This window comes from Protopterus annectens, chromosome 3.part0 (genome assembly GCF_019279795.1).
Source record: "Protopterus annectens isolate FY-2018-M chromosome 3.part0, PAN1.0, whole genome shotgun sequence".
Lineage (NCBI taxonomy): Eukaryota > Metazoa > Chordata > Ceratodontiformes > Protopteridae > Protopterus > Protopterus annectens.
Genome location: NC_056731.1, coordinates 1,751,520,222 through 1,751,535,497, shown reverse-complemented (window position 1 = coordinate 1,751,535,497; position 15,276 = coordinate 1,751,520,222). Strand labels below are relative to the sequence as shown.

Below are 15,276 nucleotides of genomic sequence, written 5' to 3'. Positions count from 1 at the left end.
AAAAGCAATTTAAGATTTAGATTTCTACAAAATGATACCACATCCTGAGCCAATATGTCCTCAGAAATCATGAAGCCAGGTACAAAATAAAGTCCTTTATTCAAAACCAACAATTGAATGGGTGATAAAACAACATCCAACAGATTTAGAACATTGTTGTTAACATTAGCATTTATTTCTGCATGACCATTTTCAACAGACCTTGTATATTGGTTATGCTTCCTGTGTTTCCTACCCCCCCCCCCCGATGGTATCTGGGCCTAAAGGGATAGGACCCGGTATCCTTCTGGGAGACGGTGATCCTGATACTGACTGTAGTTCATTATCAGTGCATGATGAAATATCCTCAGTTGAAGAGCCAGATGCTAGGCTCGATTTTTTGAGGATGGAACAAGGTCTTTTTCTTTTGGGAGTCCTAGTGGAATTGGGTGTAAATCTGACCTGTTTGGTGTAACTTGCAAAGGGGTTGGCATTCTTTTAGTCACCCTGATCCCTCTGAAATTTTTTGAGTTTCCTGGTGCATAGTTGATTCTCTAAAATATTGAGGTCTGTCGCTACCTTATTGAATTGTTTGTTAAAAAAGGTTTCACCCTCAAAGGGTTTCACATCACCAACCAGCTTGTTGACTGTGTCTATTTCCAAATCAATGATTCTATCATAAAACTTGGATAAAGCATCCACAAAAGACATAGTTGCTTGTTGTTGTATTGAAGACCACTGTTCAGTAAGTTCCTGGTCAGCAGCCCCCACATGGAGTTGAATACGTATTCTCAAACCTCTGGGGGTAATCCCCTTAGCCATATAGGCCTTAAACAACTTAGAATGCCAAATATTTGATCTAAGTGATCTAAGATGTGTATGCAATTGTTCAAATGCTAGTGCACAAATCGATTCTGAATCAGATTGATCCATGGTAGTGGAATTTTCTTGTGAAAGGGGACCCAAGCCAAAAGCTCTAAGGTCTTCCCTGTCTGCAGATAATCCTGTCACCAAACTAGAAAGATCCATGGTCCACAATATCCACTGACAATAATAGTACAAAACTACGTCAGCTGTTGGATAAAAGTATTGAAGGGACAATAACAGCCCAATAGAAAGAGAGAAAAATCTATAAAAGTTATAAACTAAATTAAGGCTGTGCCCCTAATATACATAAAATGATTTGTGCATTAGCAAGTGAATACTAATATGGCCAAGGCCAACATGGCAAATCATAGTGCTGAGACAGGAAAATGACTGAACAATAGGTCAGTACAACAGCTGTTGTTATTCAAAATCGACTAAGGAAGGAGACACCAGCCAGCAAACCAGATTAGTAATGTGAAATGTGAAAACCAATCACCTCTGGTCAGTATGAACCACACTAACTGACCTATAAGTCCTACATCATAAAAGATTCAAATATACAGAGGGTTAGATAGGGAAAACCCAAAAAAATATATGTTGAATATCCAAATGACCCTAAAGAAGCCAGACCCAATCTGATCCTGTGTAAAACATACTTATGGACCCCTAAGGTGTAATTGAACTGTGAGGAAGTTGGCCCACCAATTCCTAAAAGCAATTTAAATCAAAAAAAGTCCCTGACTGGGTTGATTGGTATTGATGACAAAAATTACTAAAAAATATATCCTAGCAAAAATTAGATACAGATCAAAATTGAAATGTAAAATATCAAACAAATAGCCACAGTTCAAATGTTCACATAGAGCATGTCAACTATAAGCATATTTACATAAATAATCATGAATTAGTTCCACAATATAATGAAATATGTAAAAAAACAAATCCCAAAAGATGATGTAGACACTTCATCCTTGAAATGCGAACGTGGATGGATGAAACCGTATCAGTAATCACTGACACATGTAGAAAACATAAGTTCCTTCATATAAACCAATGGTCAAAAGAATAGAGTTCCAGTCCCATCACATAAATCGCTCGGACCCAAAAAAATGAAATCTGTAGCGTTACAACAACAGAGAGTATTAAAACACTTTGGAAGATCACAACATAACAGATGTTCCAATCATAACAATGTTCGCCAAATGACCATAACCTCCAAATAGGCACATGAAAAAGCCAAGGGCAATAATGAAGAAAAAATATGTACATGTATAAATGACCGTTCCAAAAAATGTAAGTCGCACAACCACATTCATCTAAAAATGAATTCTTGATAAATATGTCCATTATATGGGTCCGATTCCACCGATACAAAAATGACCGAACACAAAAACACAACACCACACAAACCCAATAACACAAAAATCACAAAACAAACACCACAAACCCACACAAACCCGACACAACGAAAAAACACACCCGACAAATACCCCACACACACTACTCCTCAACCCCCAAACCACAACCCCACATACCACACATCCCCACTCCTTCACCTAACCCCTACCCTAACCTAACTCACACACTACACCTAGCCTACCTTACACCAAACGTATACACCATCACACCTAAGCTAACCCCAACCACACTCACACCACACCCCTAGCCCAAGTCTGCCCACTAACGCATACATCACACACCACCCACCCTAACCCCCTAACAACCTTACACACCCCACCCCTAGCCTCTACACACACTACACATCACCACCACCCCAACCTAAAAACCCTACCACACCTTATACACCCCCCTCTCCCACACTCACATACACACACCACACACTAATCCCTACCCCTAATCCTAACCCACCTTACACTCCTACCTCTCCCTCCTCGCCGTACATATCTTACGGTGACGTCGAGATTTACCCTTTGTCTTCTCTTCCACTGGGCGAATCACCCTGTCACCCCACGTACTCTGTCGGGTCATCTGGCCTGTGTGATTTCCGGGAATCAAGGCGGCTGGTCTTTTGAATGGGACCCCCATTATATATAATGGTGAAAACCCGTCCAAGTCCTAATATGATCCCAGCTTCTTGGCGATAAAAAAAAAGATAGAATAAACAGTACCTGTGTTCACAAATTACTGTTGTGAACAAAATCCAACAACCCTCGGATGTGGCAAAACTTATTGAACATAACCTTGCACAGCGTCGACCCCTCGTAGCTGTTGGAAAAACTCAAAACCGAAGGCAGAAAGGATCAACGTATCAGCTGAAAATTGCTGGCATCTCCTGCCTTGCTTCGACAAAAATCCACGCCAAAAGAAAGCCGATGGGGATCGTGGTATGACGCCAGCAGTTGGTTTTTCACATAGTTCAATAGATAAACCAGAGGCAGAAGGAATGGAGTCTTCTGCATCAGAATCCTCATAAGGAGAATATGGGCCTTCTGGAGGACCTGAGTTCTCTGAATCATCCGAGGAATAGTCTGTAGAAACAGGATCCGGGGGCTCTGCTCTAGGTCTCTTCTCTGGAGGGGGTTGACAGGCCCTGTCTGGATGAGGTTGGGATCCCCTGATCAAAGAAATGGGATCCTCAGCCAAGCTGAGCATTTGGGAACTGGAGGTAGGCCTGTGTGAGGGGGCTTTAGCAGGCAAGGCCTTAGAAGATTTAGCTGCTTTAGCCCTAGAAAAAGCCTTGATAGACATAGATGCAGGGGGCCTAGCAGCTCCACGTGCAGGAGTAGATATGTCTAAAGGAATAGTATCTGATAAATCCAGGGAGCCTGCTACAGCAGGGGTAAGTTCAGTAGCGGATTCAGCCATGCTGTGTGAGGCCTCGGCTATCGGAGGCAAGCTTTCGGCCGAAGGAAGAACCGAGGACTCGGTTTCGGCCGAAACCGAGACACTCGCGGTTGGCTTAACCGTGGTTTCGGCCGAAACCGCGGACCGCGAGTGTCGGTCCTTCCGCGCGGCAAGAGAGACTGAGGAAAATGGCGTCGGCTGATGCCTTTATACCCAATAAACAGCAGTTATGACGTCGGGTGAAGTGCGACATCAGCCGAGGCCAGACCCAGACATTGGAATCCGGCCAACCGAAGGGCTGCCTGAGGCAGGACAACCCATATGTTAGGACTGCAGATGCATCCTTGAAGGACATCGGTACACTCCGAACCAATAATCCTGGATGAATGAAGTAAATTTAGACAAAACCAATATATTGGTAAAAAATAAAGTCCAAACGGACCAAAATGTAGATGAGTTGAAGACCGCAGAAAACTGACAGTCAGTAATAGGATCACAGGCCCCCAGCAGGAAGAAAAAGGAAGCGTAACATCAAAAAAAACGTCAAAAATATTCATTCAAACCAGATGGTTTCCATCACTAGATTACTCGACCATACATTAGGTACAGAAGTATTTAGAAAACATCCTGAGTATAATACCATTCTTCATGCCTCAAGTTTCCATCCACCACATGTTGTACGCAATATCCCTAAATCACAATTTATTCGGATAAAACATATTTGTTCTCATGATTCTTCATTCCAAACACAGCGGAAGGATCTTACCGACAGATTTAGATCCAGGGGTTATGGCATGGGTTATGTTACAAGTGCCAGTAATCTGGTCAATTCCTTAGATAGTCAAAATTTATTGGACTACAAGGAACATGCCAAAACAAATTCTGTACCCCTTAGGTTCACTACAACTTATGCAAGAAATTCTGATCAATTAATACAGAGTGTACATAGGCACTGGAATATTTTGCAATGTGACCATGAAGTAGCAAACATAATACCTGATAGATGTTTGTTTTCATTTCGGAAAGGGAAAAACCTTGGTTCTTTTTTTAACCACTATAAACATGGTACTATGGATGGACATTCACAATTTTTGCAGACAACATTGACAGGTGACCCATTGATAGGCTGCTTCCCATGTGGTCACTGTACCCACTGTGATAAGGTGAACAAATCCAAACAGTTTTCCAGCAGAAATTGTTCGTTGGTTTATGATCTTAATTTTTTTGCCAACTGTAGCAGTGACTGGGTGGTCTATTTGGCCACATGTCAGTGTGGCTCATTCTACGTTGGTCAAACCTCTAGACCATTTAGAATTAGAATTTCTGAGCACATTAGCAATATTAAAAACAAAAGGTCTAATAACGCACTCTACAAACATCAGTTGATTCACAAATCTGCCAAGTTTACTTTTATGATTATTGACATTATACAAGGTAACCGATCCAATAAGACAGGGTGGCACTCTATTTTAAATACCAAAGAGAAAAAATGGATTGTAAAACTGGGTGGATTATTTCCACCTGGTTTGAATGAATATTTTTGACACAACCAATGGGATTGTAGATGGGCTTATTTAAGCTGCAACAATTGATGTTTTGTTTTTCACACTGATGAAGGCTATGATTTGATCTGGCCGAAACCGGTCTGTTTCTTTTGTTGTTTTTTATGGTTTTATACCAATAAAGTATTTTCAGGTCACTGTATGCTGGCTCTGTTGGTTTTTGCTTGAGGGTATTCTTCACCTGAGGTCCGAACAATTCCAAACCGTCAAAGGGGGTGTTGGTGAAGGACGCCTTGAAGGGATCGGCAAAGTTACAGAGTCGCATCCAAGCGTGACGTCTCAACGCAACGCCTGTGCCAGCGGCCCTACTCGCTCCATCGGCTGCATAAGAGATAAGCCGCATGGAGGAGTTAACAATGGAGTTCAGGGTAGCCAGCTGAGAGTTTATTTTGTCCTTAAACCCTGCAGCAGAAGGATCCTGTACCGTTTCACACAGCTCTTTGAGCAAGTCTCTCTGAAGGCGGGTGAAATGACATAAATAGTTCAGCAATTGCATAGAAAAGGTCACTGAAGCAAAGGTCCACTTGCCGTACCTGTCCATGGACCTGGACTCTTTGTTAGGAGGATGAACAGATACAGAAGGATCAGCCAATTCCTTCTTAGTGGCTGCTGCTACCACCATAGCATCAACTGAAACACCTTTGGTGAGAAAGGATTTGTCATCTGGTGCAGAAATAAATTTAGAAGGCCTCCTAGGGGTAGGTTCCATTGAATCTGGAGCTGCCCATGCCTTTCTAGCCACTACCTCCATTAGTGGGTCAAAAGGGGGAGACACCCAGGAGGTGGAAGGGTGAGATCCAAAGGCGTCAAGGTAAACCGACTCGTCCTCGGAAGGTTTGAGAGTGGACCAATTTCTCCTCTGTCTTAGGATGTCCAGGATGTCTGAAAAGGAGACATCCTCAGAGGGGGATCTGGGGGAACCTTCCGACTCATCCAAGTCGGTGTCCAATGTGACAGACTCGGGGGAGTCTATGTGCTTCCTCTTGCACTTTCTTTTCCTAGGGGGTTCCCCTGAAACTTCAGGGGAGCCCTCGGAAGAGGAGGAGACACCCAAGGTGGGTACCCGACGCTTTGGATCTCTGCTGTCAGGTGTAGGAGGATGGCCAGAGACCGTAACAGGCACTACAGAGGGAGGAGCCACAGAACTTAACCTTGGAGTGGACACTGGGTCCAGCACACTCCTCATCACCTCGAAGGCTCCCCCATCAGATACCAAAGGTAGCCCCGGCTCCGAAGAGACCGGAACCGACAGAGAAGACTCCGAGAATTATGTCAAGGCCGAACTAACCAGAGCCGAAGCTCCGAGAGGGAGAGCAGGGTCAGACAAGGGTCTGATGCCACTTGCCCCCTCGGAGCCGACAATGGAGTCTCGGCGCCCAGACCTCTCCACGGATGGAACTAGTGAAGAGGTCGGAGCTGATGACACCGGAGCCGAAGGAGAAAGTATCGGCTCCGACGTGGGCAAGGTCACGGTTCCGACAAACTCCGGCTCCAAACTCGAGAGATGACTCGGAGGAGGAATGGATAGCTGTATCGAAGGAGCCACAGTCTGGTGAGATGGGCTCTGGAGCATTTGGGCCAGCGCCTGAGATTTTATGCGTCTACTGACCAACCTCTCGATGTCGTGGTCGGAGAGCCTGGATGACCTCGATGAATGAGTCCTATGACTCTGCTCTGACAGGAGACTGGACCTCGGAGCCGATCTGACGGACTCTAGCGAAGGGGACCTAGAGCGCTTGCGTGCTGGGGTCGGCTCCGATGATGGTTTCGGAGCAGAAACCACTTTGCTCGCCTCAGAGCCAGACGGAACCGAGGTCAGAGCCGTCTCAATAACGCCAGCCCTCGGCTCAGAAGCTGGAGCCGAGGGTTTGGCGTTTTTTGTCGACTTCCCTGAGCCAGACTTGGACGGGGAGTCATCAGGCTTTAACAAGCCCCTTAGGATGAGCTTGTTATGCCTTTCCTGCAGGACTCTTGAACTAAATCCGTGACAAATGGAACAAGAGTCCTGCAGGTGTAAAGGCCCCAAGCAATAGACACAAGAAGTGTGATCGTCTGTCAGAGACATTTTCTGACAGCACGAGTCACACTTCTTGAATCCCGAAACCTTAGGGTCCTTTGACATCCTGACAAAAATAAAGGAACACAGTCAGTCCACACACACACACTTATTTAAGTTAAGGGGAACTGACTAAAAACCCACACACACACTGAAAGGGGTGGGGGAAAACTAAGGAAAAACCTGTAGGCCCAAGATAAAAAACTAACTAAAGAAGGGGAAAAAGGGCTACCGAAAGGGTAAGGCAGTTAGAAGGGACCTAAAGAAGGATAACTAACTGGAAAAAAACTACTGAGACTGAATATATATATGAAAAAAGCACTTACTGACCGGAGCCGGTAAAAACAGACTACCTCGCAGTGAAGCGGCAAACGAGATCTGGGGAGTTAGCGCATGGTATTGTGGGATATAGGGCTGCCTCGAGCCGGTAAAAATAGCTCTCGAGCTACAGTATAGGCCGAGTCGGAGTCGAGGATTGGCTCCGAACCCATCCAGCAAGAATGAAGGCGAGAATGACAACTTAACATTGTCTGCTACAATAACAAGACTTGTAACTACTATAGGAATGAGACTATCAGTCAGAAAATGGCTTGTACTTTGCTTTAGTGTCTGTCAAGCAAATCTCTAGGCCACATAATGGAAAATAACCCTGTCATATGTATAGTTCAAAATGTTGACACATCAAAATACAGACAAAATCCAGAATAAACTGATAGCAAAAAGGTTGTCATGCCCCCTGCTCATCTTAAACATCAACTCTGCCCCTAACCCTAACACTACACCTTACAGAAAAAAAACCCTTTCTATTACAGTACTACTGCACAAGACAGGCTCAGACACAGAAACACACACCAACAAACATGCACAATAATAAAGCATCCCTTTATTTAACCTAAACCTGCCAGCACTCACACAAACACATTTCAAGCCCTAACACCAACCCACTGACCTCTGTCTTCTGAACTGCCATCACTCTTATACTACCCTTCCGAGTGTCAATATTCTTAACTGACAGCCTTCTGAATGGCAACTGTATATGAATATATATGTGTGTGTGTGTGTTTTTCTGTATATAGATATATTTATATATGCATTTATATTGCAAGACCACTCCATCAGGATAGCAAAATCTGCTAACAATGTTTATGATGTACAGCTACTCCACAGTTGCAGTGACAAACAAACATTGTATTTTCCTGAGTATAACCTACTAGGGAGCTGTAAAGGACTGAGACAAGCTCATAGGCAAGTATGAAGCTAGCTGTCCTTGAGAGCCATTTTAAGCCAAGCCACTTTCGCTTGGTGAGACTCAAACCATGTACCCTGTTGTCTGTGAAGTAAACACTTTAACCATCATGCCAACTCCCAACAGTGATTTTATTCACTGACCATAAAGATCTATGAGATGTTAATAAGGCTTGGTATGGAAGGATGTGTAATAAGGCTCATGCATGCATGACTGTATATAAACATTCTAAGTCCCCAGCCTGCCCCACCCCCATGGCATAGGCAGCAAAGCCCCTAAATTTCTGTATTCCTCTATGTACCGCTATACTGTGAAGTACACAAGCTGTGATGGTGTTCCCAATTTGCTGACAATGCTACATCATATTAGAGGTGTATGCCCCGTTACTACATAGGGCACACAAGATGTGATGTGGTGTGTCCCTTCATTTTACTGGCCATTGCTACAAATGCAGTGTGCATTATCAATCTGTGTGGTATGCAGGTTGCAGTGCTGTGTGTTCCTTCCTTGCAGTGCCCCTTGCAAAAGAATTAATAATATGATTAGAATGTAGAATGCACAGGCCACTGTGTTGTGCTGTGCTGTGCATCATGTGCAGCATGCCTGTCTGCTCTATCTGCCTAATGTATATTGGCACCATTGTAGAGTGTGAGAGGCTATCCCACATACCAAGTCATTCTGTGGCCTACTGATTATATACTGACAGTTGTGCAGTTCTGTTTATTAACTGTACATCTGACACTCTAGTGACCTGAGACACCCTTAGCCCTGCTTCTGGTATGCAAGGTGAAGTGTCTGTGAATCAGACCACCCTTATTCCCTAAGGTGGTTCTTAAAACATGCCCTTCTGTTCTCACTGAGCCTACCTGAACAGTAAAAATCTTGTAAATTGCAAGGTTTTACCAGCAAAGTAACTCTGTTTAACAACATTTTCTAGATATACTCTTATACATCCTGTACACTGGCTTTCCTGCTTTGTGTATAAAATGCAGTCTTTAAGCAAAGAATGCAGTTTTAACAGGTATTCTATTATCCAAAGAGTAAAACGTTTAAGCTGTTTACCGGAGGTCTTTAGCAATCTGGTCGTGCAGAGAGGCTGTACTTGTATAGTACTTTTCCTCCAGTTGATGAAGAGAGGCCTGCAGCTTTAGAAACTCCGACCGCTTGTCAGCAAGTTGTGCTTCCGCGGCTTCATGTTGTTGAACGTGCTGAGTCAACTAAACAGAAAACACAAAAGTTTGAGGTCAGGCCTTTCATAATTAAACTCACTCTGTTGCATCTTCACTTAAAGACTACTGAGTCCATCTTCTAGACAACAAATACTGCTGTGTAGGATGCTCACCATAAAAGCTCACCATAAAAAGCAACAGGAATCATTCCTGGGACACCAAGGATATAACAGGTGGCCAGCTTTCAAAGCTTAAATACACCTTCCATGTGCCCAAACTGTCTGGCAACTTGAGTTGAGCTGACTAAAAGTCAAGTTTGGGTACCAAGCCCTACAGTGTTTTCCTGCCAACAGAGAGAGGGAGGAATCTTTCAAGTTTCTGGGATCTATAATCTCCCGGGACTTGAAGTGGGAGACCAGTGTAGGGTCCATCATAAAAAAGGCACAACAGCGAATGTACTTTCTGTGACAGCAGAGGGAGTTCAACCTCCCACAGGAACTGCTGATTCAGTTCTATACAGCAGTCACAGAGTCTGTTCTCAGCTCATCCATAACAGTGTGGTTTGGATCTCTGTCTAATCATGACAAAAATAGGTTACATCGAATAGTCAGGTCTGCAGAAAATTCCATTGGTGCTAGTTTGCCCTCCTTACAGGACCTGTACTATTCCAGAGTCATGAAAAGGCAGGGAAGATCATCACCAACCCTTCACATCCAGGCCACCATCTTTTTGAACTATTACCATCAGCCAGGTGTTACAGATTAATACGCACCAAAACAAGCAGATATAAGAACATTTTTTTCCCACAGGCCATTAAGTTCATAAACGGTTAACTCAGCTTATTAGGTTGGGGTATTCTTTTTCCCAAGCCTCTGAGGATCCTGCAATATTGTTTACATATTGTTAATACTTGTTTCTTTCAGAGTTTATTTCAGTATTTCTTGCAATGAGTTTCACTTTGCACCTCGTATGTATATGTATAAATATATGTGTATGTATATTTACTTTTTTGTCTTGTTCTTAATAGTTGTATGTATGTCATTTATGTAATTCATACTTGGAGAGTCACTGAAACCAGAGTCAAATTCCTTGTATGCATGCATACTTGGCCAGTAAATGTGATTCTGATTCTGAAACCCTGTCCTTATGAAAAACCAAATACAATGGTTTGCAGGATAAAGCTTGCATCTCTGATTTGTGCTTAGATGAAGTGATAGCCACAAGAAAAATCATTTTCCATGTGAGGAATTTTAAATCCATTGTAGCAGCTGGCTCAAAGGGTGGCTGAATCAATGCTTGTAACATGACAGTAATACCCCAAGGAAGTACTGGATCTCGGATTGTGGGTTGGAGAAGGAAAGTCGGTGCTTCCTTATTATAATGCCATCTTACTACAACCAAAAGAGCAAAATGTACAAGCATGTGGTGATGGTTAGTATGCACTCTATATAAATATTAAATGTACAATCTAAACTGAAAATATTCTGGATTTTTTGTCTTTAATGCGGTGGTGGTGCTGCAGTAGCATTGTCGCCTCACAGTTAGACGTTGCCCGTTCGATTCTCAGTTAGAGCGTCTTCTGTGTAGTGACATGCGTGAATGGGCATTCCTTCATTGAAGGTTGTGCGTTAGGCCCGGCAAGCCAGTACGTAAAAATCTACTGCCAATCATTAGCGGACTGGAGTTCTGCTGTGGCGACCTCTAACCGGGAAAAGCCGAAAGACATAAACACAAGCTTTTATTTTGCCAATAATTTTACGTATCGTTAGCAATAGTCAATTTCAATAATTGGAACCATTTGAAGCATTTATCCCCTTTAACCAAGTAAAACCTGCTTCAAGACAGCACACGACTATACAAACGTATACTCCTATATAAAGTATGTCTGTAATACACAGCCACGTGAAAACTGGCAGACCACACCCTAGCTTACATATTAACAAGAAGTTATACCTAAAATACAAATTACACATACGGTCCACTAAAAGACAACTTACACAATATCAAATTATTATACAGAAACATGCATAACAGAACCAAAAAACCACGCCCTTAGCATTTGCTTGGTCTGAGCTGCCGCTATCGCCAGGGCCATTATAACAAGGAAGTACCAAAAAGTCTGCTTAAAGAAAACTTTTGAAATCTTCAAGGAGGCTACAGATGAGTTATTCTGGCCTATATGAAAGGTAAAGATGGGTGTTAACTGGACTTTGATAGTTGAGTAACTATAGCCATTGTGAAAAAGCCTTGATACAAATTCTAGAATGGAGGGAACAGAGCTGAAAATGTGTCTAGATCTTTGGATACTGTCCAAACAGAAGATCTTTAAAATTTGCTATGGTACATTTGCATGTTTTTGAGACACTGATAAGTGCAAAACCAATCTATGGCTAATGTTAGAACTAGGAACACTAAGCAGTTAATTTCATGTTTTTTTGGTCTAGGGGAGCTAGCCTGAATGGTGAACTAACAGATCTGGATACTGATCTAGTTTCCAGATGCACTAGAAGAAGCCACAGGAATGGAAACTATGTCTGCTGAGGTCAGAAAGGTGCAATGAGGATCATCATGACCTTGCAACATCTTGCTTTCTGTATAAACTTGCTCATTAGAAGCAATAGAAGAAACAGAAAAGAGACCCGGGCACCAACTGTGGGTCACAGCATCTCTCTGTGACTGCCCCTGCTAAGGGATCAGGGTAAAACAACTGCTGCACTTGTAGTTGAGATGGGACACAAAGAGGTTGCAGCATGGTTGGCCCTAGTGACTGAAGATCAAGTTTGTCACTGTTGGATTGAGGAACCACTTGTGAGGTACTAAGACAGATCCGCTCAATTTGTCTGCCAGAACATTGGATGACCCCCAGGAGATGTGTTGCTATCAGAAAGCAGTGTGAAGACACTGCCCATTTTCAGACTCTCATGGCTTCATGGCATAGGGTATAGGAATGCGTTCCTCCCTGTTTGATGATGTGCCACACCACCAACATGTTGTCTGTCCTGAAATACCTGCAACGCAAGGAGGACCACTCTCATCTCCAAAACATTGATATGAGGGTCGACCTCTATATGTGACCAAGTGCCTTGGACTGTCCTCCCTTCAAAATCCCCCCAGCCTAGAAGGGAAGTATCCATCATCATTACAGCCACAGGAGGATCCATTAGGAATGGACATTTGCCCTCCATAGAGGAAGATGTTATCCACCAAGATAAGTCCTCTTTGGAAATTTGAGTAAGTCTCATTTTAGTGTAAAAGGGATAGAACTTTTGGGACCACTGAACAACCAAAGTCCACTGGGGAACCCTCTTGTAAAATCTTGTGAGAAGGACCATAAGAATTGTGGATGCTGTAAGGCCAGTAGGTGAAATATCACCCATCCTGGTGGATAGAGGTAGTGAAGAACCTGAGTTGCAGTGAGACAGAGGGAAAGCACCATGGAGATCAGAACTCATACAATCTGTGAGGTTGTGTTCAGGTGGCATCTGATAAACTATCTGTTGAAATGGAATAAAGTGGCTCTTGGACATGCTGATTGTGATGCCTAGATCCTGCAACAACTGGAGCAGAAGGTCCCAGTGGTGTGATAAGAGGTTGTCGATTGGAGCAGTGAGGAGCCAATCATCATGGTATGGGAAAACCTGGATCCCTAGTAGGTGCAGGTGTACTGTTACCACTGCTTTAAATTTGGTGAACACCCTGGGGTCTGTGGTGAAACTGAAAGGCAGGACTCTGAACTGATAATAATTGGCTCCCATCCAGAAATGGAGAAATCTCCTTGACTGACACTCAATCTTCACATGATAGTATATGACCTTGAGATTTATGGAGTGGATCCAGTCATCCTTCCTTAGTAGAGGCAAAATGGACTGAAGTGTGACCATCTGGAATTTTGTCTGTTTGACGTACTGTTCTTGTTTCCTGAGTACTAAAAAGAACCACATGTAGAGTTCGGATTCTATATGGTCTTTGGGCATCCTTTTTCCATTTAACAGGGGGAAGGGAAAATGGTAGGAATAACCTCTGGAGATTATATATAGCACCCATGAATCCGTGGTTATGTTTTGCCAGCCTTGTAGGTGCAGAGATAAGCTTTCCCCGACTGCCTCCAGAGTGCAGCATTCAGGCAAGCCTTTGAGGATGCTGAAAAGGATTTTCAGATAATGGCTCACAAAAGCTTTGTTTCTGCGGTCCACCTCTGACTCTAGGGTGATGTCCATTATTGTTACCTCCTCCTCTGCCATTAGGGGGTCTATCACCAGGGGCTTCCTGTTAAGGAATCTGTGACTTTCTGAGCCATACTCTCTTACCTGCCTACTGATTCCTAGAGTAGGATCTCTGGTGAGTAGAAAAGCCGATTCCCACTGCAGAGAGAGAGTCTTAGGATCTTGTTGACTCCTGCTGAACAGCTCATTTACTTTAGGTCTGAACAGAGTGACCCATCAAATGGGGAGTCGATGAAGGATGTCCTGAAGTTTTTTGCAAAGTCGCAATGGTGCATCCAGGCATGCCACTGAATGGAGATGATAGTGCCTGCTGCCCTAGCTGTGTCATCTGCTGTATTGGAGAGCAGGGCCACAGCCACATTGGAGGTAGACTGGAGGATGGACAGCTGGAAGTCCATTGTCTTCTGAAAATTCACTGGTAGAACACCCAAGAGAGACCTGGATATTTGCTTTGTCAAGTCTCTCTGAAATCTGGTGATCTCAGCTAAATAAGTCAGTGCCCTGATAGCAGAAGTCACTCAAGCATATATTTGTTTCCCAAATCAGTCCATTGCTCTAGATTCCTTATTAGGGAGATGGACTGAAGAATTCTCTTCCAACAGTTCTTTCTTTGTGGCTGTTGCGTGAACCATCACATCTACGAGAAGACACTTGCTCCAATGCTTCCTGTCTCTAGGGTGGATAAAATCCTATCTGGCTTTTAGGGGATAGGCTTCACCATATCAGGGTCCTTCCATGCCTATTGAGCCATCAAATTAATGCGTGGATCAATGAGCAGAATGATCCAAGACCTAATGGCTTCCAGGAACACTGACACATCAGGAGAAGGACTAACTGTGGCCAATCCCCCTTTCTGTTTCATCAATTCCACAATTTTGCCAAGGGTGACTTCCTCAGAGGGAGATTTGGGGGAGCCTTCACCTTCATCCAAATTGGTATCTTCAGTGATGGACTTCGGGGAAGAGTCCAAGTGCTTCTGTTTTCATATCTGTTTTCTATGAACCATCTGAGGAGGAGGGTCACAGGGTTTAGAATCAAACTTGGAGCTTATAAAGCAGGTTGCCTGGGAAGTCTGTGGGACCAAATGTCCCTGTCTGACAGAAGGCTGAGAAGCAGAAGCTGTCTACAGTCAGGGTTCAGATGATGCCAGTAGTAGCTATGGCTCATTGCTTTTGAACCAATTTTCTAATATCTTTTTCACAAAAAAATGCACGCAGCCAAGCTTTAGAATGATTTTTAAAGTTAAATGTGTCATCTCTTTCAGTTATTTATATTTTGCAATGTGTAGTTTCATTGTTGACCTGTACTCTATAATTTTCTTGTGGTATAATGTTTGTTTTTCATATTGTTGGAGCTTTTCTCCCCGGGC

The 15,276-nt window shown here is 43.4% G+C and overlaps 1 protein-coding gene across 1 annotated transcript in view; it reads right to left on the bottom strand.

Moving 5' to 3' along the window:
- The window catches only part of LOC122797007 (myosin-10-like), an 862,491-nt gene that overhangs the window by 557,665 nt on the left and 289,550 nt on the right, over positions 1-15,276 (bottom strand). The window contains exon 4 of the mRNA XM_044065778.1: positions 9,578-9,732. Within this exon, the coding sequence (XP_043921713.1) occupies positions 9,578-9,732 (155 nt within the window). The remainder of the gene's footprint in view (positions 1-9,577; positions 9,733-15,276) is intronic.